The 27,869-nt window shown below is 36.9% G+C and overlaps 1 protein-coding gene across 2 annotated transcripts in view; it reads left to right on the forward strand.

Annotated features, from left to right (window-relative positions):
- Positions 1–24,227, forward strand: part of HMMR (hyaluronan mediated motility receptor) — a 29,614-nt gene extending 5,387 nt beyond the window's left edge. For both annotated transcript variants that reach the window (XM_068534591.1, XM_068534592.1), the window contains exons 4-18: positions 928–975; positions 3,987–4,175; positions 5,210–5,296; positions 5,387–5,487; positions 7,430–7,504; positions 7,639–7,817; positions 8,288–8,436; positions 9,911–10,125; positions 13,002–13,118; positions 17,820–17,966; positions 18,213–18,365; positions 18,452–18,551; positions 19,853–20,029; positions 22,491–22,653; positions 23,216–24,227. In XM_068534591.1, the coding sequence (XP_068390692.1) occupies positions 928–975; positions 3,987–4,175; positions 5,210–5,296; positions 5,387–5,487; positions 7,430–7,504; positions 7,639–7,817; positions 8,288–8,436; positions 9,911–10,125; positions 13,002–13,118; positions 17,820–17,966; positions 18,213–18,365; positions 18,452–18,551; positions 19,853–20,029; positions 22,491–22,653; positions 23,216–23,235 (1,920 nt within the window). In that variant the 3' untranslated portion in view covers positions 23,236–24,227. The remainder of the gene's footprint in view (positions 1–927; positions 976–3,986; positions 4,176–5,209; positions 5,297–5,386; positions 5,488–7,429; positions 7,505–7,638; positions 7,818–8,287; positions 8,437–9,910; positions 10,126–13,001; positions 13,119–17,819; positions 17,967–18,212; positions 18,366–18,451; positions 18,552–19,852; positions 20,030–22,490; positions 22,654–23,215) is intronic.
- The last annotated feature ends 3,642 nt before the right edge of the window (positions 24,228–27,869 follow it).

Here is a 27,869-nt window from a genome sequence, read left to right on the forward strand (position 1 = left end):
TATGACTTTTCTTCCATCTTTAGATGGAAAAGATAGATATTCTGTTTTGGGCCATTATCTCAGAAAGGCTGTTGGATATAAAAAGATACGTAAAAATACATCTTACTGAGAATAAAGGCAATGAGTAGATTAGAATCAGTTTGTATTATTTCAGTTTTTCTTTATGTTTTTGCACTTGTAGTTTTTTTTTCATATTTGGGATCTAAGTTAAAGCTGATTTCTCTTTTTTTTTTTTTTTTCTTTTAATAAATTTATTTTATTTATTTTTGGCTGCATTGGGTCCTCGCCTCTGCGCACGGGCCTTCTCCAGCCGCGGCGATCAGGGGGCCACTCTTCGTCGTTGCGGTGCACGGGCCTCCCACTGCGGTGGCCTCTCCCTGCGGAGCACAGGCTCTAGGTGCGCGGGCCCCAGCAGCCGCGGCACGTGGGCTTCAGCGGCTGTGGCTCGCGCGCTCTAGAGTGCAGGCTCAGTAGTTGCGGCGCACGGGCTCAGTTGCTCCGCGTCACGCGGGATCCCCCCGGACCAGGACCCGAACCCGCGCCCCCCGCATTGGCAGGCGGATTCCCAACCACTGCGCCACCAGGAAAGCCCTGATTTTTCTTCTTAAGAGTCTTTTTTTTTCTGAGATAGCATACTTAAGTATTTAAAATGTATTGCTGTTTAACATTAGAAAAGAGGACCTGTTCTTTTCAGTGGACTTGTTAGCAAAAGCCTCATCTATTGGGGTAAAAATGTTCAAGCCTGAAATATTTTAAGATTTGAAGAAACTTTTCCTTCATTTGCTAGGTAAGTCACCTACAAAATATTTTATAGAGTCAGTGAAATGTTTGGAACCCTTAATCTTTTCTGATAACTAAAAATCAAATTTGGCTATGGTATTTGTGGCACTTAAATTTGATTGTCTCTGTTCTTTGATTTTCAAATAGAAAGAATCTCAAAAGAATGAAAAAGATTTGAAGATGTTGGAAAAAGAGGTAAGCAATACTTTCAACTTACTGAAAAGTAAGTGCAATATAATGGAAAAAGAGTTACCCATAGTTAAGAGACAAGGATTCTGTTGCTATTTGAGGAGTCATATACTGAGGCATATGTACCATCCAGGCCAGTACCTACAGGGTAACCAATCCTTGGCTTGGATACCATATTTTACAGCTTGGTTGTCAATGTGGTATGCAATTTGTTAGCATACTAAGGGACGGATTCAAGATAATCTACTTCATGAAAAACTGATAACTAAGACTCAATATGTTAGTTTATTACAATTGTACGTGGATCAAATATTAACCTTTACTCATAGCATACACTCTTCCTATATAGTGATCTATGTGTTAAGACAGTAACTAGCTAGAAAACTTGGTGAGCATGAAATCCTAGCAGGTTATTTGAATTGTGATGGAGTTGTGCTAACTTACTGCATCTCTGCACTATAGGTATATGCCTTCCCCAAGGATAAAATGACCTACTGCCTGTACTATCCAATATAGTAGCCATTCACCACGTGTCTCTATTTAAATAAAATTAAGAATTCAGTTCTTCAGTTCCACTAGTCACATTTCACCTGCTCAATAGGCACTTGTGGTAAGTGGCTACCATACTGCACAGTGCATTTCCATCGTAGCAGAAATCTCTATTGAGCAAAGCTGACCTAAAAAACCTGCCTACTTCCCTAAGCAGGGCGAGGCTGGTCACTGCCAGCTTTGCTTTTCTGGCAGTCTTTTTTCTGTGTTTCCATTACTGAGCAACTCTTTCTAGTAGACATATTCTTTTTTTTTTTAAGAATTTTCTATTTATTTATTTATTTATATTTTTTGGCCACACCACACGGCATGTGGGATCTTAGTTCCCCGACCAGGGATCAAACCTGTGCCCCCTGCATTGGAAGCGTGGAGTCTTAACCACTGGACCGCCAGGGAAGTCCCCTAGACATAACTCTTTTGACGTATTAAAACTTACTATTGATTACAGTTAAATGTGGCTTAAGATCAAGAATATGTCAAAGTAACTTTGCAAATCTCTGCCCTTGTCGCTCTGATCCTTTTTGTATTTATTTTAGTAATATTGGCTATCATTTTATTGAGGATACATGCCTAGGATGTAGGAGTTAATACTTAGATATATAATAACTGAGTGTCTCTGAGTCTCTATGAGATAGCTGGTGAGTGAGTGGCAGTGCCAGGATTAGAACTGGTAATTTGTATCAGTTACTTAATCTTTTAGAATAGAAATTTTTGACAAATACAGCTCTATTTTATTTAAGCCCCACAGTATTTGTTGTTTGTTTGATTAATTTGAATTAATTATCAATATTTAAAAGTAAAATATCATGCAAAACAAATTCAGATTTCTGACTTCTCTTGCAAAATTAGAAGATCTGATAGCACAGTTTCCGCATCCATTGCCTTCTTTAGACCCCACATTTGCTCAGTCAGTCCTCGCCTGGCTCTCTTATTTATATTATCTGCTTGGTCATGTAGGCGTTTGAGTTTACTGTCCTTTTTTGGAGCTTAAGTTTCTTTAGCTGAAAAAAGTGTGATGTAGATAATCTCAGCCTCCTTTTTTCTGCTTTATGCTGTGCTATCAACATTGGTTTTAAACCAATAACGTAGGCATAAAGAATCTTATGGTAGGGAATCTTAAAGCTCCTTCAGTCCCTAGCATCTAGTTTACAGCTATATATATAAGTGGTGCTTGATATATTTTTAGTTAAAGCAATTGGCTTAGAATACTGAGATTAGTATGAATACAAAGCCAATAAGGGTAGAAAATACTTTTCATGTGATTTAATGCAGCTGTGCTTTCTTGATCCTTTTATACCCAGCTAATAGTCTATTTTGGTAAATGTTTTATGTGCATTAGAAAAGAATGTATATGCACTTGTTGGTTATAGTGGTCTATATATGACAATTAGTTCAAGCTGTTTAACAGTTTTCTTCAGGTCTTTATCTGTACTGATATTTTTGTCTGCTTATTCTATCAGTTACTGAGAAAGGTATTTTTAAATTTGTAGCTCTGGGGATTAGTCTATTTATCTTTTTAATTCTGGCAGTTTTTGCTTTGTATATTTTGAAGTTATGATATTACTTTGTTGTGCACAACAAATTTAAGATTATGTCTTCCTCTTGAAATAATCTTTTACCCGTAAAATTCTTTATTCCTAGTAATATTTTTTGCCTTAAAGTCTACTTTGTATGATATTAACATAGCCATACCAGCTTTCTTTTGTTTAATGCTTACATGGTAAATCTTTTCCAATCCCTTTATTGTCAATCTATCTATGTCCTTAAAGTGCATATCTTACAAACACCTGGGATCACTTTCCTTCAGCCTGAAAAACTTTCTTTAGAATTCCTTATGCAGTTCTACTGTTGACAAATACTCTCAGCCTTTTTTTTTTCCCCTCTGAAAACATCTGTATGTCACCATATTTTTAAAGGATATTTTCATTGGGAATAGAATTTTTGATTGGCAGATTTTCTGCATACATTTTAAACATTTCGTTGTCTTCTGGCTTCCACATTTTCTGTTGACAAGTATGTGTTTTTGATTTAGGTTTTGGTTTTTACCTAGTAATTGCAGCAGGAATGATGGCTTGCTGATGCCTACCATGTCCTACTCAGAAGCCCAGTTCTGCTTTCCCAGATATGAAAAAGATATTTAGCATTTCAAGCTATAATTTGACTTCCTATAATTAGAACTAGAGTAAAGAAGAACTTTTATAGGTAGAAATACCTTAAAAGTGAATAAACAGTTTAATTACACCTAGAAGTTTATGACAGTTCAAATCCTCTGTTCTTAAAATGCTTACGGTTTTTCAAGATGTGTCATAAAATAAATATGATTGCTGAAACAGCTAAGAATATCTAAGAGCATCATGTCACAATCAGAAGTTTGTCTAGAACGTTAATATTTTGATTATCAGTAGCATTTAGTGATTATGTTGGCAGTAATCAGTGAATTATTCATTCATCACCTTGTTTCTGTGCAGATTCGTGTTCTTGTGCAGGAACGTGGTGCTCAGGACAAGCGGATCCAGGATCTGGAAGCTGAGTTGGAGAAGATGGAAGCAAAGCTAAATGCTGCCGTCAGGGAAAAAACATCTCTCTCTGCAAGTAATGCTTCACTGGAAAAACAGCTTATTGAATTAACCAGGACTAATGAGCTACTAAAATCTAAGGTATTTGAACCTCATGATAATATTTACAATTGAATAAATAATAAACATGTTTTTTTTTCTCATATAGCTGTTTGGGAATTTTAGGCCTAGTTCAGTCATTTTCCTTCACTAAATGTACTTTAAATATTAAGCTGCTTCCAGTAGGAATTATTGTTGCATCTTTTTTATTTTGGTGCCTGGCACATAAGTGGTTATAAACAAAAAAGTTTACTTTTTGTTTTAATGTCTGACATTTTCTCACCTTCTTCAAAGTCACCCCCAATAAATAAGACCACTAATAAATGTTGCAAAATTTACATCTAGAAGTATCTTTAAAGATCTTTCTCTGAAATAAATAATAGCATAATAGCAAGCTTCCATCTCAAATCCTTTCGGAAATATAGTGGGAAATGAATAATTGTGTGGACTAAATGTGTTCAATAGATAAATTGTATTTATCAATATTAATATACTAATGATCTTAAAGGACTTAACATGGTCGTCTTGCTTTTTTACAGAAGTAGAAGGAAGCTGTAAATCACTGTTCAGCTTAATAAGAGTCATTTATTCAGGGCCTGTAATGTGCTGGGCTCTTTGCTTACAAAGAGACTAAGGATGCATAAGAATTAAGCACAGGGAAGAGGGCAGATTCCTGCTACCCACTCAGGGTGATTCTGATTTATTAGGCCTGCGATGGACCCTATAGTCTGCATATTTCAAAGTAGACCAAACGATGCAGATCAATTTTGTTAAGCAAACGCACTTTACGAAATTCTCTCCAAGAAGCTTGTTTTAGAGCCACACAGTGGACTTTCTAGCATATACAGATAAATGACCACTGAAGCTGATTTCAAAAGTAGACCAGAAAGTCACATGAAGGAGAAGGAGAGACAAGAACAGTAGTAGTGTAAAACCAGTAATCCTGGCTCTTTTCTCTACCAGAGTATGTTGTAGGCAAATAATAGTCCCAATAATAGATAATCAATATTTAAGTGATTTTTTTACAGGACTTAATGGAAAATATTTCTCGATTTTTTTATGTTTGTTGTACTTAGTTTTCTGATGATAGTAACCAGAAGAATTTGAGAATTCTAAGCCTTGAGTTGATGAAACTTAGAAACAAAAGAGAAATAAAGATGAGGGTGAGTGATACCTTTGGTAAGTTTGCTGTGTCTGGAACGGGGGATCTGAACAAGTTCTCATTTCCTAAAACAGATATTTCTGTTGTGTAGAGCATGATGGCTAAGCAAGAAGGCATGGAGGTGAAGCTGCAGGTCACCCAGAAGAATCTCGAAGAGTCTCAGGAGAAAATAGCACAACTTGAGGGGAAACTGTGAGTGACTAAAAGGAAAGAGATTCCTTTGTATAACCAATTTGCGCGTGTGTGTGTGTGTGTAACCAATTTTTGATTTACCTTTCTCGGCTAGTTATTTACTGAGACTTTAACCTTCCCTTCATACTTACCTCATTGCCTGCCTCTACTTGCCCTATTTCTCTTCCTAAATGACAGTTGAGCCCTAATCATTCCCAAACATTTTATGCTGAAAGATGTATGAATGTATTACTTTTGTACATCTTCTATATCAATGATGAGGAAAGACTCATAGTCTTTCTAACAACATAATCTTATGGAGGTTGTAGTGAGACCAAAACTGAGAAGTATTGGTATAGGAAGCTGTGATTAATGCACAATCCTAGCCTTCTTTTTATTACTCAGCTGTAATTTGTGTACAGTAAAATGCACAGATCATAAGTATTCAGTTTAGTGACTTCTGACAATTGTATACACCTGTATAACCACCACCCAAATAAGGTAGAGAGTGTGGCCATCCCCTCAGAAAGTTCCTTCATGCTCCTTCCTGCTCCCCTGTTCCTCCCCCATGGCTGCCCCCGTACCCCTGCAACCACTTTCTGACTTCTATCATCATAAATTAGTTTGGCCTTTTTGGGGACATTTATTACCACATGCATGCATATGTGTGTATATGTGGCTTCTTTTGTTTAAGATAATTTTTTGAGATTCAGCCATACTGTTGTGTGTATTATAATTTGCTCCTTTCATTTCTGAGTAGTATTCCATTATATGAATATACCTCCATTTGTTTATTATTCTCCTATTGATCAATACTTGGGTTTCCAGTTTCTGACTGTTATCAATAAGTCTACTCTATATGCCTTTTTGTAGACACAGGCTTTTATTTCTCTGAGTAAATATCTAGGAGTGGAATTTCTGTGTCATAGGGTTGTATACATATAACGTTTTTTAAAACACTCAAAGTGGTTTTGCTGTTTTACACTCCCACCTAACAATGTGTGATAGTTTCATCTGTTCCATATCTTCATCAACATTTGATGTTGTCATCTATTTGATTTCGGCCTTTCTAGTGGATGTGAAGTAGTATCTCATTGTGATTTTATTTATTTATTTTAATTTATATATTTTATTTATTCTTAGCTGCATTGGGTCTTTGTTGCTGCGCGTAGGCTTTTCTCTAGTTGCAGTGAGCGGGGGCTACTCTTCATAGCGGCGCATGGGCTTCTCATTACGGTGGCTTCTCTTGTTGCAGAGCACAGGCTCTAGGCGCACAGGCTTCAGTAGTTGTGGCACATGGGCTCAGTAGTTGTGGCGCATGGGCTCAGTAGTTGTGGCGCACGGGCTTAGTTGCTCCATGGCATGTGGGATCTTCCCGGACCAAGGCTCGAACCCATGTCCCCTGCATTGGCAGGCGGATTCTTAATCACTGCACCACCAGGGAAGTCCCTCATTTGTGATTTTAATTTGTTGTTATTAATGTCGAGCATATTTTTATGTGCTTATTGACCATTCGTATATATCCTTTTGTAAAGTGTCTGTTTAAGTCGCTTGCCCGTTTCTCAAATTGTGGCGTTTGGAGGAGGTAAACACATAAGTAATTGAATATAAGGCAGCCTAGAACAGAGGCTTTGTGGCACACAAAATGCTGTTTTGTATGTGTGGGAGGTGGGGAAGCTAGGAAAGCTACAGAAAAGATGATTTCTGCTACACTTGGAGTGTTGCAGATGATGACTCTCATCATCATAACCCTTTTGTCAGAATATATTTGGAAAGCTTTCTTACTTAAAAAAAAAACAACTTGAGCCTCCTATTTGCATATATTGTCAACTTGAGAGGTCACATAAGTGAATGGTTAGGAGTTTGGACTCTGGAGTCAGCCTACCTGAGATAACAGTATCTGGTACAGAGTAAGCATTATGCGTGATTATTGTGTATATTAATATGTGCAATTTTTTTTTAGTATTTCAATAGAGAAAGAGAAGATGGATGAAAAATCTGAAACAGAAAAACTTTTAGAATACATCGAAGAAATAAGGTAATATGAAGAGTAGTTTTAAATTGGACTTTATTTTGTTGAACTGTGATGAATACATCATTTTCATCTCTTTTCATTTAATGTTCCCTATGCTTAAATAGATGTGCTCTTCAACATAATTTGTTTTAATGCAGTTGTGCATCAGATCAAGTGGAAAAATACAAGCTAGATATTGCCCAGTTAGAAGAAAATCTGAAAGAGAAGAATCATGAAGTTTTAAGCCTTAAGCAGTCTCTGGAGGAAAATGTTGCTATATTGTCTAAACAAGTAGAAGACATGAATGCTAAATGCCAGCTGCTTGAAAAAGAAAAAGGTATTACACTGTTTATAGTACTTCTCTCTTTAGATAAGTACTACCGATGATATTTTTTAAAAGTACTGCTATGTTATAACAACTTTCTAAAATAATTATATAAACAACAAAAATTTTGTTCTATGTTTGGGAATTTTTGTCTTTTATGATATTTGTTATCTGTTTATTTCAATATATTTCTTGTCTTGATTGAAATATATGTAGTTGTGCAGTTCTTGACTTCCCCATTGGGTGGCCATTTAAAATTGGTAGATACATAGAACTAGGTTTGAGGGTTTTATTATATAATATACATACTATTTTATATATAGTAATCATACCAACTTCAAAGTTATTTTTCCCCCCTTTGGAAATACTCGATCTCTGTAACATGCTATAAAGCAGTATAGTGGGATATTATGGGAATCTGGGTTTCTCAAAGTTAATATTAGTATCTAATTACAGCATTGTTAATGTTCTCCCTTTTCTAGAAGACCTCATCAATAGGGACAGAGAACAGGATGAAAATCTAAACTCTGAGATGCAAAACTTAAAAGAGAGGTCTGTTCTTGAGCAACAAGAACATGAAGAGCTACAACAAAAAGTATTGCAAATTGATTCACTTCTGCAACAAGAGAAGGTAGTTTACTACAATATTTTAAAACACTAGTGCTTCTTTTAGGTAATACATTTCCCTGTGTATCAGAAAACCTTTAAATTGTATATGTCCTTTGATCCATCAGTTTTACTTCTAGAATCTTATCCTGAGGAAATAATTGTGCCTATGCCGCATATTTAACTGCTGTTCACCACAGGGTTATTCATAATGTGAAAAAATTCAAGCAACAGTTGAAGCAAAATAAGGAAATTGTTTTAAAAAAATTTTCAGCACATTCTTGTGTTAGATTACTACATAGGCATTTATAGTTCTATGGTAAAAGAGTGTCTAATTAGACAAGAAAGGAAACTGACAGTTTTTTTAAATGCAGATTACATAAAGAACACTTTACATATCAATGAGGAAAAAAAGACAGTTCACTAAAAAAAAAAAAAAAAATAGGCATAGGATGGAAATAGATAACTCTTAGAAGTAGAAATTCAGATAGCTTCGGAAATTCCCTGGCAGTCCAGTGATTAGGACTCCATGCTTCCACTGCAGGGGGCCCAGGTTCGATCCCTGGTCGGGGAACTAGGATCCCACAAGCTGCGTGGTGCAGCCAAAAAATAAAAAAAATTTTAAAAATAAATAAATTCAGGTAGCCTGTAAACACGAGAAGATGCTCTACCTTAGTAGTAATCCAAGAAATAAAAATAATTTGTTTTTGTCACTTACAAGATTGGCACGTATTAAAACATTTACTACTATGACACATTGGTGAGAGTTGGGCAAGCAGGCATTCACATGCACATGAAATATTATATCGTTGGGCAATCTGCAACAACAAAGGAATTAAGTAGATCTGTATATATGGACTTGAAAAGATCTCAACTACTATTTTTATGATATTTTAAATGACCTTTACATACACAGTATATATCATTTATACTTTAAGTATATAAATATATAGAAAAAGACCATAAGGCATAGAATACCAAACTAGTGGTTATCTCTGGAATGGGAAAACTAAGGTTAGAATACGAGTAGGCAATTTTCATTTTATTTGTAATGTTAGAATTTTTTCACAAGTGATTTACTTGTATTTATTTATTCATATTTCCTCATCTTATATAACATTAAAATATTTTATATAACATTGAAATCATAGTACTCTTTTTATATAAATCATATGAGAAAAATGGTAAAAGTCAGTTGTAGAATATGATTTTAGTTTTCTAAGTGTGTGTATGTGTGTGTGTGTGTGTTGCGTAGGAAAAAAGACTGAAATAACATTTACCATAATGTTAACAAGGTGTAGGGTATAATCCATGATAAAATGAATATGATCTCTCTCTATTTTTCAAGTTTCCTGGAGGCCCTTGAATTTAGTGTCCATACTTCATCATCTGTACTTCTTTTTTGCCCTTAGTAAAACCTCACAAATCATTAAATTTAATTATTTATTAAATTTTTAAAAGCTTTCAAATTGTTTTGATGGTTTTCTATTTGGATGCAGGAATTTTCTGCTAGTCTTCAACAGAAGCTATGTTCTTTTCAAGAGGAAATGGTTAAAGAGAGGAATCTCTTTGAGGGAGAATTAAAGCAAGCACTGGATGAGCTAGATAAATTACAGCAAAAGGAGGAACAAGTTGAAAGCCTGGTCAAGCAATTGGAAGAGGAATCAGGGTCTAGAGGTGAAGAAATAAAACTCCTAGAAGAAAGGCTGAAAGGGTTTGTATTAATAAGACTTCATTTTTATATATGACTTCAGATGTTAACAAGTGTTTTCTAGTACATTCTCTCAGGATTCTCACACCAATCATGTGAGTGGTGAGGTTGGAATTATTTTACAAATAAAGGATAAACACAGACAGGTAAAGTACATGCACAGGATGTGCATATAAACAAGTATGATAGCCAAAGTCAGAAGCCATGCCCTTTCTTTATTTAAGGCCCAAGGTTTAACTAAAGAGAGTTTTAATAACCAAAATTTTGGATTCCTATACTGCTCTTATATTTTCTAAAAATTATTGGACATTAACATTACAATGATAACAGATTTAGAAAAATACCCAAAATAATAAGATTCCCACCCTTTAATAAGAAACATTTCCATTTTTTGTCCATACGTGCATCATAGTGTAAGTTATACTTTTAATTACCTCTTTTGAGGGAGCACAAACACTTCAGAAGTAACAATCAAAAAGCACAATGGGAGAAAAACAACCAGGACTGGGAAACATTCAAAAATTAAAAATTTGTCATTAAAAGTAGAAAGCCTGGGGCTTCCCTGGTGGCGCAGTGGTTAGGAATCCGCCTGCCATTGCAGGGGACACGGGTTCGAGCCCTGGTCCAGGAAGATCCCACATGCTGCGGAGCAGCTAAGCCCGTACGCCACAACTACTGAGCCTGCGCTCTAGAGCCTGTGAGCGACAACTACTGAGCCCACGTGCCAAAAATACTGAAGCCCGGGCACCTAGAGCCTGTGCTCTGCAACAAGAGAAGCCACCACAGTGAGAAGCCTGCGCACCTCAGCAAAGAGCAGCCCCCGCTCGCCACAACCAGAGAAAGCCCGCGTGCAGTAACAAAGACCCAGTGCAGCCAAAAATAAAATAAATAAATTTATAAAAAAATAAGTAAATAAATAACCTCAGTCTCCAAAGCCAGAAAGAGGAGGAGGACAATTTCAGGTAGACAAAGCTAGTGGATTTAAAAAAAAAAAAAAAAAGTAGAAAGCCTAAGATCTCATGCTTTTTTTTTTTTTTTTAAACTCTTATTCCACATTATTTTCATCACATTATAGGTCCTTCTCCACTACATTTATTTAAATGGGTTTAGGGACTTCCCTGGTGGTGCAGTGGTTAAGAACCCACCTTCCAATGCAGGGGACAGGGGTTCGATCCCTGGTCAGGGTATTAGATCCCACATGCGTGCTGCAACTAAGAATTCACATGCCACAGCTAAGGATGTGCATGCCGCAACTAACAACCTGCAACAAAGGAGCCCACCTGCCGCAACTAAGACCCGGCACAACCAAAATAAATAAATAAAATAAAAATAAAAAGTTTAAGTTGTTAAAAAAAAAAAAGAAGCGAGTCAGCTAATAAATACAGAAGGTATAAAAACAAAACAAAAATATCTGGGTTGATTCTTGAGTTCAATTTGTGAATAAATATTTGAATCCCTGGGATTTCAGCAGTAAAACATTTTCTAGCAAGGAACCATGGACTAGACAAAGCTACAGAATTGCCACTTATTTCACAAGTGTGTATCTATCTCTTATTAGGTACTTTTGTTATTAATCCCTTTTCAGTTTTCTTTTAGTTGTTACTGATTAAAAAAACACCAAAGTTTTATCTATGCTTGCATTTTGGGGAACACTACCAAAGTGTACTTAGGGGGATTGTTCTATACTGCAACCAGCCCCAGGGAACAAGAAACTTGAGTGGATGATGTCAGTTTAGGAAAGAAAGATGAGATAATCATTTATTCCTACTCAAAGAACTCAGTCCAGAGGTCAGGAGATAAGGATTTTATTCCTAGATCTGTTAACTAGTTGTGTGATTCTGAGCAAGACAATCTTAATTTCTTTTATTTTCTGTTTCATTAGATATAAAATAAAGGAGTTTTACGAGATCATTTCTAAGGTTCTTTCCAGCCTGGAAATTTCAAGCTTAAGAGAAAAACTTAGAAGTTGACAATGATTCCTCTAGGGGGCAGGAAAGAGAATATTTTTATTATAAACCCTTTAGTACTAGTTGATTGCTTTTAGCTGTGGTATATATTTTTTAAACACTATACTCATTACAGAATGAATTTGACCAACTATCTTGTCTCAGTGTCCAACTTTGTCTGTAAGTGAATAATGCTTCTTACTTACAGTTTTTATTAGTTCTTTAAAAGATCTCTTATAAGCTCATATGCCTATCAAAAAAGTTGTATCACCGTTGTGGTAATATGTAATATTAATATTTTTAAAAATCTATAGATTTGTAGTATATATTTATAAAGATGTCTTAAAAGCCATTCTGTCTATGCAAAATAGTCCACTAAATAAGTTGTTGAATCTTTGGATAATTAACAATTTATTATGTGGGTAATTGGTATAATCAAAATAAATCTACATAGTTCCGTAACTCTTTTTTCAAAAGAACTCTTAAAATGAAGTTAACTGTACCTAGTGTTCCTTAAATGTCTAAGTGCAGAGAATTAAATTTCATTCAACCCTAGTGCTTTTTAACTGGTAGTCCTTCACATTCTTTAGTTTTGGCTGCTATCAAGATTCTGTTTCAGAGTCTTTTTAATCTACTTTCTTCCAAAAAAGTGTTTAAACTACCTACCTAAGTATGTATGATATGAAATGATAAATAAGTAAATTAGGATGAAAACAGAAGTAAAATAAAAGCAGGAAAGATAAAATGAAGCTGTATGTAAATGAACAGGCTATTAGATGTAGGTCATAAATTTAGGTCTAAGCTGCCAGTATCTGATATAAACATGAAGATATGGGATATATGATTCACAGTGTCAAAGGTACATCCTAGTCTCTTTCTGAGACTAATGATTTGCAGTTAGCATTTTGTCTTTTAACTGTTCCTTTTTCTTAGGAAAGAAGCTGAACTGGAGAAAAGTAACGCTGCTCACACTCAGGCCACACTGCTTTTGCAGGAAAGGTATAACAGTACAGTGCAGAGCCTGGGAGATGTTACCGCTCAATTTGAAAGGTACTTGTATGGGGAGACTGCACTCTCGAACACACATGAGCAAGGAGGGGTGTTTACGTAGGAACATCTGTCAACAAAACAATCACAAGAATAAAACAATTGGTATTACTTTAAATTCCATAGTGTCCAATCATAAATGGGCATTTAATGTTACCTCGTATCTTAGAATATATAGTAATTTCCCTTTCCCACTACCCACTTCAAATTTCATGCATTCTCAGACCTTTGGCACTTCTGTCTGACTCTCCTGATGTCATCATTTTCCTCATGAAGAATCCTAAAGCTTTTATTTCCCCTTCATCAAACCTGTAAACGCATCTACATCTATGCTCATCCCATCTTCCTCCCAATTATTACAGATGAAGTATCTAATTCCTTTAACCTTCAGTGACCTCATGTTATCATTTATCCCTTGTCTCATAATTTTCAGCCTTTCTTCTAGAATTTTTCCAGTCAATATTAAAACATGTTAATGTGCCTTCATCTTTAAAATACATTTTTTAAAACTCTCTGTTTACCCCCCACTTCCTTCTGCAGTTATCCAATAACACCTGTCACTCCCAGCACCCTTCTTACCCCAAAATTCTACTCCTCTTCATAGCCTTTTTTTTTTTTTGGCCATGCAGTTTGTGAGATCTTAGTTCCCCCAACCAGGGATCGAACCCGTACCCCCTGCAGTGGAAGCGTGGAGTCCCAACCAACCACTGGACCACCAGCGAATTCCCCCCATCTTCTTCTTTTTTTTTTTTTTAATTTATTGAAATATAGTTGATTTACAGTGTTGTGTTAATTTCTGCTGTATTGCAAAGTGATTTAGTTATACATATATATACATTCCTTTTCATATTCTTTTCCATTATGGCTTGCTTGTCACAGGATATTGAATATAGTTCCCTGTGCTATACAGTAGGACCTTGTTGTTGCTCCATCCTATATATAATAGTTTTCATCTCATAGCCCATCTTGATAGAAGATTATATACTGTATCCACTTCTTCACTTCCTATTTTTCTCACTTGTTATTTTCCCTTTTTTTAAAGTTTATCTTGGAGGGGACTACAAATTGCAAAGGATAATACAACAAATACCAATACATCACACAGTCTCACACCAAGAGTATATTAACGTTAACATTTTTACTTATTTACTTTATATAATTTGGGGGGAAGGGCTCTTCTTTATCTATTTTAGTATGTTCAATAAATAGAAAAGATATACAATGTATACATAAATTATAAAGCACAAAGGTAAAATTAACGTGCCTGAGCTCATAGAAGACAACCTACAGGCTAAAAGATTTTCAACCGCTTGGTATATATATGAGTTCTTCCACTATCCCATCTTCATGCCTTCATGTTTTCCCCCGACAGATAACACCATCTCAGAGTCTACATTGATTATTTCCTTGCTTTTTTTCCTGTGTATAATTTTATAGCATGTATATCCATATGAATAATATATTATCTAATTTTGTTTTTTCCTGAACTTCACCAAAAATGTCATGTAGTGTATGCCATATCCTGGGACTTGCCTTTTCACTCTGCGTTATGTATGTTTCTAGGATTGAATCACAATGTTGCCTGAGGCTATAGTTCATTCATGGTCACTGTTATAGAATATTTGATTTTATCAATCTACCACTATTTATCCATTCTCAGTTTGGGCTTTTGGGTTGTTTCCCATTTCTTTCATTTTATTAATAGTACTCTATGAATATTCTTGTGGTCTCCTAGTATACACGTGTAAGAATTTATCTAAAGTAATATTTAAGTGAACGTTCAACTTTAAAATTTAATGCCCAATCACTTTACAAAGTGAGTGCGAAAATCTACACTCCCACTAGTGATGTGTGAGTTCTCAATGATCTATCTCCCCTCCAAAACTTGTCAGACTTCATAAGTTTTGCCAGTGTAATAAGTGTAAAAGAGCTTTTTCTTATGGATAATTTATCTTTCCTTTTCTGTAACAGGCTTGTATGTGACTTTTTTTCATTTCTCTCTCATTTCATTTCTTCATTGATTTGTAGTTTTTATCAGCGATATGGGTTGCAAATATCTTCTCACAAAGTGTGGCTTGTCTTTTCACTTTCTTTATGGTTTCTTCTTTTTTTTTTTAAAGCTTGTGTCTCACTACCTCTTTTTTTTATTAATTTTTATTTTTGGGGGGGGTAACATTTATATACAATATTGTGTATGTTGTAGGTGTACAGTATCTTTTTCTGTTATACATATACATATATCTATTCATCTTCAGAGTCTCTTCCCACGTAGGTTATTACAGAGTGTTGATAGACCTCCTTGGTATACATAGGTCCTTGCTGATTATCTATTGTTTTTCTATATTTTTTTGGCTGCATCAGGTCTTAGGTGCAGCACGCAGGATCTTCATTGGGGCATGTGGGATCTTTCATTGCGGCATGTGGTCTCTTTGTTGCAGCGCTCGGGCTTCTCTCTAGTTTGGTGTGCAGGTTTTCTCTCTCTAGTTGTGGCGCCCGGGCTGCAGGGTGGGTGGGCTCTATAGTTGTGGCGCACGGGCTCCAGAGTACGTGGGCTCTGTAGTTTGCGGCACACAGGCTCTCTTGTTGAGGCATGCGAGCTCAGTAGTTGTTGCACTCGGGCTTAGTTGCCCCACGGCATATGGGATCTTAGTTCCCTGACCAGGGATTGAACCCGAGGCCCCTGCATTGGAAGGCGGATTCTTTACCACTGGACCATCAGGGAAGTGCCTATGGTTTCTTCTGATGAATAGAAATTCTTGATTTTAATGTGCTTAAGTTTACAAATTTTTATGTGAACACTTTCACATCCAAAACTTCTTTCTATCCCAAGAACACAAAGATATTCACCTATTTTTTTTTCTAAAAGTTCCAAAGTTTCACTTTTCATTTTTCCACCTAGAACTGATTTCTGTATGTGTAGTGACAAAGGGATAAAATTTACTTTTGTTTTCCCATATGGATAATCAATTGCCTAGAACCCATTCATTGACTAGTACCTTCTTTCCCCAGTGACCTGTTCCTACATCTGATATATTATGACATACATATATATATACACACACACACACATAATGTATGTGAGTATATATATTTTAATTATAATTTACACATGTCAACATGAATATAAATTATATAAATTAAATATATATAAATATATATATAATTTTTAGTGCTGTTCTCAACCCTGAAAAGCAATTTCCCTTCTTGCTATTTTAAAAAATACTGCCTTAAGAAGTTTTCAACCATTCTATGATGTCACTCACCATCAGTATGCTAATAGCATTAAAATTTATTTCTTCAAACCAGACCTGTCCTTTCTGCTTCCTACCCATATATCCAGCTGCCTACTTGACTTCTGCAAGTAGATATCTCACTATCGTCTAACATTAACCTGACCAAAACAGCTCTTGATCTCCTTTCTACCTCTTTCTCCCTCTAGTTTCTCCTTCTTGTTGATCTCAGTCAGTGATATCTCCATCTTCCAAGCTTCTCGTTCCATAAATCTTAGAGTCATCTTGATCATTTTCTCTCCCCTTCTCCCAACATCCAATCTATTTCTTGAATTTTTCAATTCTGCCTCCAAAAGAGAGCTCATATCTTTCCATTGCCAACTCCTTGGTTCAAGATTCCTTTACCACTCACCTGGGCTGAAAAATACTTGTCTTCTAGTTAATCCTCCAGTTTAGCATTCCTGCCCCTTCCCCAGTCAGTTCTCCACGTATCTCTAGAATAATCTACACACTTACTTAGAGACCTGTGAAGTCTCTCCTTTATCCCTCAGGTGAACCCACTCACTGTGCCCCACCAGTGATGACTGGCCTCATGCCTCTTGCTTCTGCCCCTGCCTCTCTTGTTCATTAGACTCCAGTCCCAGCTCTTTATGGACTGTGTTCTGCCTGTCTCTGAGCACATACGCATCTTTTCCCTCTGAAATACTTGTCCCCAACTGGCTAGCTAAATCCTTCCTATCCATCATGTCTCAGCTTAACTGTAAATTCCTCAGAAAGGCCTTTTCCATTTCTATCAGCTAATCAGCTAAGGTGTTCTGTAGTTTTCCTTCAAAACACTTACTACAAATGTAATTATATATATTTATTTTTCCTGTTTTTTTTTTTTGCAAAGACCTGTGGAGGCATTTTTTTCCCTCTCTTACCCACAGGATGATAAAGTCTGTGACAATAGGTGGAAGGATGTGTGGGCTTTTTGTTTTGGGATAATTTCGATGTTTGGTAGTTGATTTCTTTTCATCTCTAGGCCTAGTTTCCGCACATAGTAGGCACTTGACTCTTTAAATGAACAGCATATGTCATATAAGTACTGACTTCAAAACATTGAATTCTTACCTATGCAAATGCAAAAATAGATAAGATTCTATTTGTTTTACCTAAAAGCAGCAGTCCCCAACCTTTTTGGCACCAGGGACCGGTTTCATGGAAGACAGTTTTTCCTTGGGGTGGGGGGAATGGTTCAGGCTGTAATGCGAGCGATGGGGAGCGGCAGATGAAGCTTCCCTCGCTCGCCCGCCGCTCACCTCCTGCTGTGTGGCCCGATTCCTAACAGGCTGCAGACCGCTACCAGTCCACGGGCCAGGGGTTGGGGACCCCTGCCTAAAAGTGCATAAAATATTAGCTAATCAGCTATAGATTTGTCATGCATACAGCAGTTAGAAAAATCCTTTAACCTTTTTTTTTTCTTTTTTATAAGCTATAAAGCAGCAGCAGCAAGTGAGATAGAAGATCTTAAGGTGGAGAACATGTCACTTCACGAAAAAGTGGCCAAGGCTGAGAAAAGTGCAGAGGATGTTCAGCATGAGATATTGGCAACTGAGAATGCAAATCAAGAATACGCAAGGTATTGGGGAAAAATAAAACCTGCCGACACCTGTGACCTGAGAACCATTAAGACAATTTAATGTTGTTGAAAGCCAGCTACTAAGTGATGCAGGAAACTGTAGTCCCATGGCTTGCTTTGGGTGATCTTCAATTTCAAATTAAGAATTTAAACAGTTAAAAAAGTATAATTCTTGATAGTTGCTTGAGTTAAAAAAACTAAAATGGCTGTAAATTGTTTAGTGGACTCTTCTCTCTCAAACCCAAGGATGCTTCTAGATCTGCAGACCAAATCAGCATTTAAAGAAGCAGAAGTTAAAGAAATCACAGTTTCTTCTCTTAAAAAAATAACTGATTTGCAAAACCAACTCAAGCAACAAGGAGAAGACTTTAAGAAACAACTGGAAAAGGGAGAAGCAAGGTAATTTAGGTTTAGAACCGAAATGCCATGTGTCTCAGTTATTTTTTCTAGTATGCAGTGGTTTAAAATTTAATTTTCCCTTACAGAAAAGCTGGAAAAGAAAACTCAACGGCAGAATTAACTGAGGAAATGAATAAGTGGCGTCTCCTCTATGAAGAATTATATAATAAAACAAAACCTTTTCAGGTCTGTCGATTAGGACTTAACTTACTTGTATTTAAGAATTCATGTTGTTCCCTGTCACAGTCATGACAGTGACATGGTTCTTCTGAAAGATCATTTCGCTGTGCATTTACAGTACCAACTTAACTTCCTATTTTAAAAAGCCTATAAATTTTATTGCATTATTATGCATACTTTTTTTTTTTTTTTGGCTGCCTTGGCTCTTCGTAGCTGCGTGTGGGCTTTCTCTAGTTGTGGTGAGCGGGGGCTACTCTTCATTGCAGTATGCATGCTTCTCATTGTGGTGGCTTCTCTTGTTGCGGACCACGGGCTCTAGGTGAGTGGGCTTCAGTAGTTGCAGCATGCGAGCTCAGTAGTTGCGGCACGGAGGCCCTAGAGCGCGCAGACTTCAGTAGTTGCAGTGTGTGGGCTCAGTAGTTGTGGCGCACGGGCTTAGTTGCTCCGCGGCATGTGGTATCTTCCCGGACCAGGGCTCGAACCCGTGTCCCCTGCGTTGGCAGGCGGATTCTTAACCACTGGAGAAGTCCCTATGCATACATTTTTTACTGTAACCTTTATAGGCTTAAAAATTACCTTTTAGGGACTTCCCTGGTGGCGCAGTGGTTAAGAATCCGCCTGCCAACGCAGGGGACACGGGTTCGAGCCCTGGTCCGGGAAGATACCACATGCCGCGGAGCAACTAAGCCCGTGCGCCACAACTACTGAGCCCATGTGCCTAGAGCCCATGCTCCTCAACAAGAGAAACCACAGCAACGAAGAGTAGCCCCCACTCGCCGCACCTAGAGAAAGCCCGCATGTAGCAACGAAGACCCAAGGCAGCCAAAACTAAAAATAAAAATAAAATTTACCTTTTAATAAGCTTCTTAAAGTTAATAGCTTAGAAGGCTCTCCTGATGTGAACTTTTGATAATTAAGCTATGTAAATTTGTGACACTTACTTTATTATGATTTTTCTCAGTGTTTCTCTAATACACTGATCGTAAAAGGATAAATGCTAATCTTGGTAGTTAAATAGAGTCAGAAGACAGTATTAGTTATAATGGGGTGATGTGGCTGATACAGATTAGGCTGGCTAGCAGGCCTTCTTTCCTCATTTCTTTCCCTCTGTTTTAATAATGATCTTTGAAATGAAAAAGAACTTTTTTAAAAAAGAGTCAATTTATGGAGAACCCTAAGAGTAAGCATAATCTTTTTTTTGTCTTTTGCCTTTTTTTCTTTCCCTTTAGTTGTACTTATAGTTTATATGAGTCAAGTAAGATTTAACAGTTTTAAATCTTAACTTTATAAAAAAATATATTTTTCAGCTACAACTGGATGCATTTGAAGCAGAGAAACAGGCATTGTTGAATGAACATGGTGCAGCTCAGGAACAGCTAAATAAACTAAGAGATTCGTATGCTAAATTATTGGGTCATCAGAATCTAAAGCAAAAAATCAAGCATGTTGTGAAATTGAAAGATGAAAATAGCCAACTCAAATCGGTTTGTAAAATCACATTTAGTTCTATTGATATTGATATTGGGGTGGGGTGGTTTTTATTTTATTAAGGTAGTGCTGACCTCATAAAATGAGTTGGGAAGTGTTTCATCCTTTCTGTTTTTTTGGAATAGTTTGTGAATAACTGGTATTAATTCTTTATTGAATGTGTAGTAGAATTCAGTGGTAAAGTCATCTGGACCTGGGCTTTCCTTTGCGGGTAGTTTTTGATTGCTAGTTTAATCTATTTGCTTATTATAGGGCTATCAGATTGACTATTTCTTTTTGAGACAGTTTCAGGAGTTTGTGGATTTCTTGGAATTTGTTCATTTCATTTTAGTTATTTGATTTGTTGGTATACAATTGTTCATAATATTCCCTTACAATCCTTTTTATTTTAGTAATATCAGTAGTAATGTCCCCTCTTTCATTTCTGATTCTAGTAGTTTGAGTATACTCCCTTTTTTTAGTTCCTTTACTTCTGCGAACATGTTTATAATGGCTTTAAAATCTTTTTTGGGTAAATTCAATATCTGATTACTCTCTTGGACAGTTTTTGTTGCCTGCTTTTTCCCAGTATATAGGTCATGCTTTCCTGTTTGCATACTTTGTAATTTTTTGTTGGAAAATGGATGTTTTAGATAATATGTTGTAGCACCTCTGGGTACTGCTATCCCTTTCCCGGTATGTTGTTATTTCTTGTTTAGTGAAGTCTATTCCTCCTCCCCACCCCCAGTAGTTTGTGCCTCTGATGTTGCTACTGAGGAAGGTTCAGTTTGGGGTGTGCCCACAGTCACCCTGAGATGACTTTGGTTTTGGTAAGGCTGTCTTCCTCTCTCCCCAAACACTCCCAGCTGCTGGCTTATCCCTCTGTTATTTTCAACAATGCCCTGGGGCATAATAAGTTGCTCTACAGACTAATCCAATCTAATTTTGGCTCCTTTGTTGGAATTGTGTCTTAGGTCAGTACTCCAAGAGGGTTCCTCCCACTCCTCTCATTCAGCAGTTTTCCTCTACAAAGCAGACAGCCTACAGTTTAGCCTACATTTTGAATCACTTTCCAATTCCCTTGCCCCACAAACTCTACTATTCTTTTTTTTTTTTTTTGGCTGCATTGGGTCTTCATTGCTGCGCACAGGCTTTCTCTAGTTGTGGCGAGCAGGGGCTACTCTTCGTTGCAATTCATGGGCTTCTTATTGCAGTGGCTTCTCTTGTTGCAGAGCACAGGCTCTAGACGCATGGGCTTCAGTAGTTGTGGCACACAGGCTCAGTAGTTGTGGCTCACGGGCTCTAGAGCGCAGGCTCAGTAGCTGTGGCGCACGGGCTTAGTTGCTCCACGGCACGTGGGATCTTCCTGGACCAGGGCTCGAACCCATGTCCCTGCATTGGCAGGTGGATTCTTAACCACTGTGCCACCAGGGAAGTCCCTCTACTGTTCTTGAGAGCACCCTTCAGCTTGAACTTCTCTAAGCTCTGTTGCAAGTCAAGTCAGTTCCTTTGGGAATAAATTAGGAGCTCTGTGTTTTATAGCCTGCTTCTCCTACCAGGCAAACTTTCTGAGCCCAGGCTTCAGAGCTGGATTTGCAGACGATGGCAAGCTTTTCTCTGAACGACACCTCTGTCCCAGTGGCTAGATGCTCAGTAGACTTGGGGGAGAGAGAGATGGGGAGCACCCTGAGGTTCTCTCACCTTGCCTCTCTTGGTTTGAAACCATTGTCTCATGAGCCAGGGAAAGGGTGATCAGGGTCTCAGTATTTTCAGCACTCTGCACCTGAGATAAGGCCTCCATTCCTTGGAAGAAAAGACCCCCCACCTCTCAACAACATTTGCTGTGGTTCAGAGCAATAGGTAGCTGGGGGGCAAGATGAGAGATGCTGATGTCCTGCTCCCCCTGGCAGGAAAAGCCTCTGACTGGGAGCTGGGGAAAGAGGGAGCCCTGTGCACTTGGCTGCAAAGGTCTGATGTCAAGTCTTTGCTTTGCTAAGCAGGGATTGGAGAGAAAGGGAACAGGATTGGTTCAAACACAATAGGCCACTGCCTTTTTTAACCACCTTTTTGTGGATCTGCTTGAATAAATATTTCTTCACTTGCTGTTTTACCTTAGGACAATTTTCAGAGGCTTTAAGTGGTTGCCTTTTTATAATTTTTTTATATCACTGGGGAACAGGTCAGCAGAGCTTCTCATGCTATCATGCTTGTAGTGGATCTCAGCATTTAATTTGGTGTTCAGCTTTTATCAGAAACATAGCTTTGTACCTGTAGAGGGACAAGAAGATTTAAATGACTTCTTTGTCACAGCTGTTCAAAGTCATTTTGTAATTTATAGTCTGAAAGCCTAAATCTAGTAGGCTTTTGCCATTAAGGTTCGAAAAATGAACAACTTTGGGATTGTCGGTAGCATTGGTAATGCATTTCATCAACACGATCTTCAATAATTATTTATTGACTGTATTTTTTCTTATATAGGAGGTGTCAAAACTCCGCGCTCAACTTGCTAAAAGAAAACAACGTGAAACAAGACTTCAGGAGGAATTGAATAAAGTTCTGGGTATCAAACACTTTGATCCTTCAAAGGCTTTTCTTCATGAAAGTAAAGAAAATTTTGGTCTCAAAACCCCATTAAAAGAAGGTAAGAAATGAATAAATGTCCATAAGTCTCATCTTCCTTTGGATTTCCTTTCACAGCATTGAGCAAGTTATCCATCTTTGTGAAAATTTGTTAACAGTTTCTGATATAAAAGAAATTCTTACTGAGATTTTTTGCATAAAATGCCTTTTCTTTCCTGCTTCCATACTCTCTATTCTCCATTTGTTCAGATCCCATCTGTCCTTCAAGCCCAGCTCAAGTTATATCTTCCTTGAAACCTTGTCTGACTCTTTTGCTCCTACCCACCCCCCTACCAGAGTTAATCCCTCTATCATACCCTTGGCATTTTTAACCTAAATGTCCAATTTGTAATTTTGAAGAAGTAGAATTTCCCTTTCTTGACTACAAATCTCTGTATCTTTGACAATAAACTGAAATTGGCTGAAAGAGTGAATGAAGAAATATAAATAAAATTATGCTAAAGAACGCACACATTGCTTCATCTGCCTTAGAGAAGATAGAAGGTGCCTGTTTTTAGTTCATAATAACTGATGAATTCATTTTAATTTAGAAAACTAACACTGCTGTTTAATACTCCTTTCAGGCAATACAAACTGCTCCTGAGCTCTTAATTGAGTTTCAAGAATCATGCAAGTAAACATCTGAAAAGCCTGTTGAAGATTACTTCGTTCTTATTATTTTTATTGTTATTGTTGCTACTTTTGTTGTTGTTATTGTTTGTAATGAATATTTTTAAATCTCGTATTTAATATTAACTTCCTGTCCTTACATATGTGAAAGGAAGTTCAGAATTTTTACATTTACTAAATGTCTCTGACATTTTAGTTTCTATTGTCAGCACTTCCTCCTTGATGCTCACCCTTATTACCTCGTTCTAAACCTTCTGACAGGCTTTCCAGCTTTGCAGCTCATCCCCTCAAGTCAATATTCTTTTAAAAATGTTGACTCTCATACTATTATTTCCGTATTCTGAAACCTTAGGTGGTTTCAAGACTCTAAAAACCAGGTTTTTTAGTTTGATATTGGAGGCCTTTTCTAATCTGAACCTTAAGGGCTAAAATACCTTGGCTTGGTCTTGCCTCTATTTTGATTCTCCTAATAATGTTCATTCTGTCCTACCCATCATCCATTTTTCCAGTTCAAGTAAGAAATAAAGGTATGCTTAATTCTGTAGCAACCTCTTTATCTCTTACCAAAGTCACTGAGTTGGTTAATAATTTATGGATTCCTAGACCCCATCCCAGTCCTCCTAAATTAAAATCTGGGATTTGGTCTGAAAATCTGCATTTTTAGCAAACTGCAGTTAATTCTTAGAAACTCTGCTCATAACCTCTTTAGAGAATTTGTCTTATGCTGCTTGGTATCTGCCTGATTCCTGGGTGTTTGATTTATATTTATGTAATATGAACTAAAATCACACATTAACTCATTGACCCAATTATACAACTTGTATTATATGAAGTTACATTAATCCTTCTATTTCAGGTGTGTTTATTGTCTCTGCCCTCCCCTCCCCAACTTGTCTCCAGAATCACTAATGGTAATATAGTACTTAGAAAGTGGTCATTCTCCATCTAAAATATCTGATTAACACAGTTGGTATGATATTATAGGTCATCTTTTTTGTAATGTTTCCCCATTGATGGACCAACAGAGACTATTACAATAAGAATAACTTTTCATAATAAATTATTTTATTAGATATTAATACATAATTAAGTTCAGAGGAAGTGTAGAAATTAGAAAAATTGTCTAATAAAATGAAATATTTCAAGACTTCTGCTTTTAGCCAAGATGGAGTAACAGCGATCAGATTTATTGCTCCTCCTCCTACCCTCCACACACACAAAAACACACACACACCCCTAAAACTATCCAAAATGACAAAATATACAAAAGAATGATTTTCCAAATGCTAGACATGAGATAAAAAACACAGCAATCCCTTAGAGTTTAGGAAAATCAAGGTGAACCCTACAATTGCTCGCTGTTTACAGCCTTGAGAGAGTTTCCAAACTATGATGCAGGGAAGGGGAACCCAGGCAGAGCCCACCGAACTAACTGAGTTGAAAATACAGAACTGGTGAGATGAAAGAGGCTAGAGATTGCAGGACAGAGTACCAGAAAGGAGAAAATTGCAGGGAGAGAGAATTCTGGAGATACACAAAGGGTCCCTCAAGTAATCACCTGAATACTGACTAGTCGTATATATAAGGAAACTACCTGAAGCCTAGGGAAGAACCACCCTCCAAAATTAAAAGTAACAGTGCTCAAAGTTCACACAGGCTAGAAAATACTGCCTGTTCCCACAAGCCAAACTGGAAAACCTCATGATTAATAGGGCATTGAATAGGGGATACAGAAGTGTTCAGTACTGGGGAATAATTAGTACTAAAATGAGCACTGCTCTAGTCCCACCTAACAAATCTTAAAAGGAAGACCCAAAAGGATCAAACTCTTTCTAAGAAACTTAATTATTACATCCCAGAACAAAGCTCAAGAAAATGTATAGGATTATAAAAATATCAAGCGCTCAGAAAAGTAAATTTTAAAGTAACATCCAATCAAAGCAAGATTCCAAAAATGAACAGAACACCAAGGTGCTCTGGGACAGCTTCAAGCAGCCTAACATATATGGAATCGGAGTTCCCAGAAGATAGAAGGAGGGGACAGAAAAATCATTTGAAGAAATACTGGTGGAAACATTTCCAAATATGATGAAAACTAGAACTCTAGGAACAGTAAATATGAAACATCACAAATTGCTGAAAAGCAATGATAAAGAAAAACTGTCAACCTAAAACTATCTCAACAAAAATAGTTCTCAGAAGCAAAGATGAAAACTTACTTTCAGACACAAAAACTTTTTTCTTATTAGTGTCTTTAAAATATAATTGACCGTTTAAACAAAAAGAATAGCAATGTGGTCTGTAGTTTATACATACTTAAAATTAGAGTATGACAACAATAGCTCAAAGCCCAGGAGGGGAGAAATGCAAGTATATGATTGTAAGTTCCTTATACTATATGTAAAGTGGTATAAGGTTACTTGAAGACAGACTGGTAAGTTAACAATGTGTACTGTAAACCCTAACACAATCACTAAAATAAAACACTTGTAGCCAATAAACCAACAAAGAAGATAAAACGGAATCATAAAAAAAATATTCAATTAATTCAAAAAAAGGCAGAAAAAGAGGAAGATGAAAACAGAACAGAGGGGTCAAAACGAAATCAAGTAGCAGTATGATGAATTTAAACTTAACCATGTCAATAGTCACATTAAATGTAAATGGTCTGTATACCTCAATTAAAATGCAGAAATGATCAAATTAGATTAAAAAGCAACACTTGGCTATATGCTGCCAACAAAAATACACTTCAAATATAATGACAAAAACAGGTGAAAAGTACAAGGGTGTTAAAAGATACACCATGCTGAAGAGATAGGAAGACCTGGTGCCTCCTTCCTCTCACAAACACACTGATTCAACAGCAATACAGAGACAAATTCCCTTTGGAAATGGGGAAAGAATAGTCTCTCCAACAAATAGTGTTGGGAAAATTGGATATCCAAAGGCAAAAGAAGGAAATTGGAACCTTATCTTACACTACACAAAAGTCAACTCAAAAAGGATTAAAGGCTTAAAAGTAAGGCCTTAAACTAAAACTACTGTAACAAAACATGGAAAAGACTTAATGACACTGGTCTTGGCAACAATTTCTTGGTTATGATACCAAAAGGTCAGTCAAGCAAAGCAAAAATGGGCAAGTGGGACTAGATGCAACTAAAAACTTTCTGCATGACAAAAGCAAAGTAAGTGTTGGCAAGGATGTAGAAAAATTAGAACTCTTATACACTGTTGGTGGAAATTTAACATGGTGTGACGCTGTGGAAAATAGGATGGAGCTTCCTCAAAAAATTAAAAATAGAACTACCATATGATCCAGCAGTCCCACTTATGGGTATTTATCCTAAATAATTGAAATCGGGATCTCAAAGAGATATTTACACTTCCACGTTCATTGCATTGTTATTCACAATAGCCAAGATGTGGGAATGGATGAGGAAAATGTGATACATACCTGCAATGGAATATTATTCGTCCTTTAAAAAGAAGGAAATCCTGCCATATGCAAGAAATGGATGAATCTTGAGGGCATTATGCCAAGTAAACTAAATTAATCACCAAAGGACAAAAACTGCATGATTCCACTTATATGAGGTATCTAAAATAGAATCATAGAAGCAGAGAGTACAATGGTGGTTGCCAGGGCCTGGGTGGCGGGGGAATTGGGGAGTTGCTAATCAACAGGCATAAAATCTCAGTTATGCAAGGTAAGTTCTAGAGATCTGCTCTACAACATCATGCCTATAATTAAAATACTGTATTTTACACTTAAAATTTTCTTAGAGGGTAGATCTGTTAAATATTCTTACCACAAAAAAAAAAAAAAAGGATATGCCATGATAATGTTAGCCAATTGAAAACGAAAACTAGAGTAGCTATATTAATATCAGACAAAATAGATTTCAGAGCAAAGAATATTACCGGGAATATAAAGACGTTCATTTCATAATGATAAATGAGTCAGTTCATCAGGAGGCCAAAATCTAAACATTTATGTACCCAGTGGTAGTCTCAAAATACATGAATCAAAAATTGATAGATTTGGGCTTCCCTGGTGGCACAGTGGTTAAGAATCTGCCTGCCAATGCAGGGGACACGGGTTCGAGCCCTGGTCCGCAAAGATCCCACATGCCGCGGAGCAACTAAGCCCGTGAGCCACAACTACTGAGCCTGCGCTGTAGAGCCTGTGAGCCACAACTACTGAGCCCGCGTGCCTAGAGCCCATGCTCCACAACAAGAGAAGCCACCGCAATGAGAAGCCCGCGCACCGCAGTGAAGAGTAGCCCCCGCTCATCGCAACTAGAGAAAGCCCTCACGCAGCAACAAAGACCCAACACAGCCAAAAATAAATAAATATTTTTTTTAATTGATAGATTTACAAGGAGAAATAGAAAAATCTGTAATTATAGTCAGAGATATCAATAGCCTCCCTCATTAAATTGTAGAACAAATAAATAGAAAATGAGAAAGAACATAGATTTAAAAAATACTCTGAACCAACTTGATCAAATTGACATTTATAGACATCACCTAACACCAGCAGAATACTTTTTAAGTGAGCACACAAGATTTGCCAAGATTGGTTATACACTGGGCCATGAAAAC

The sequence above is a fragment of the Eschrichtius robustus genome, chromosome 2 (genome assembly GCF_028021215.1).
Source record: "Eschrichtius robustus isolate mEscRob2 chromosome 2, mEscRob2.pri, whole genome shotgun sequence".
In the NCBI taxonomy this organism is placed as follows: Eukaryota; Metazoa; Chordata; class Mammalia; order Artiodactyla; family Eschrichtiidae; genus Eschrichtius; species Eschrichtius robustus.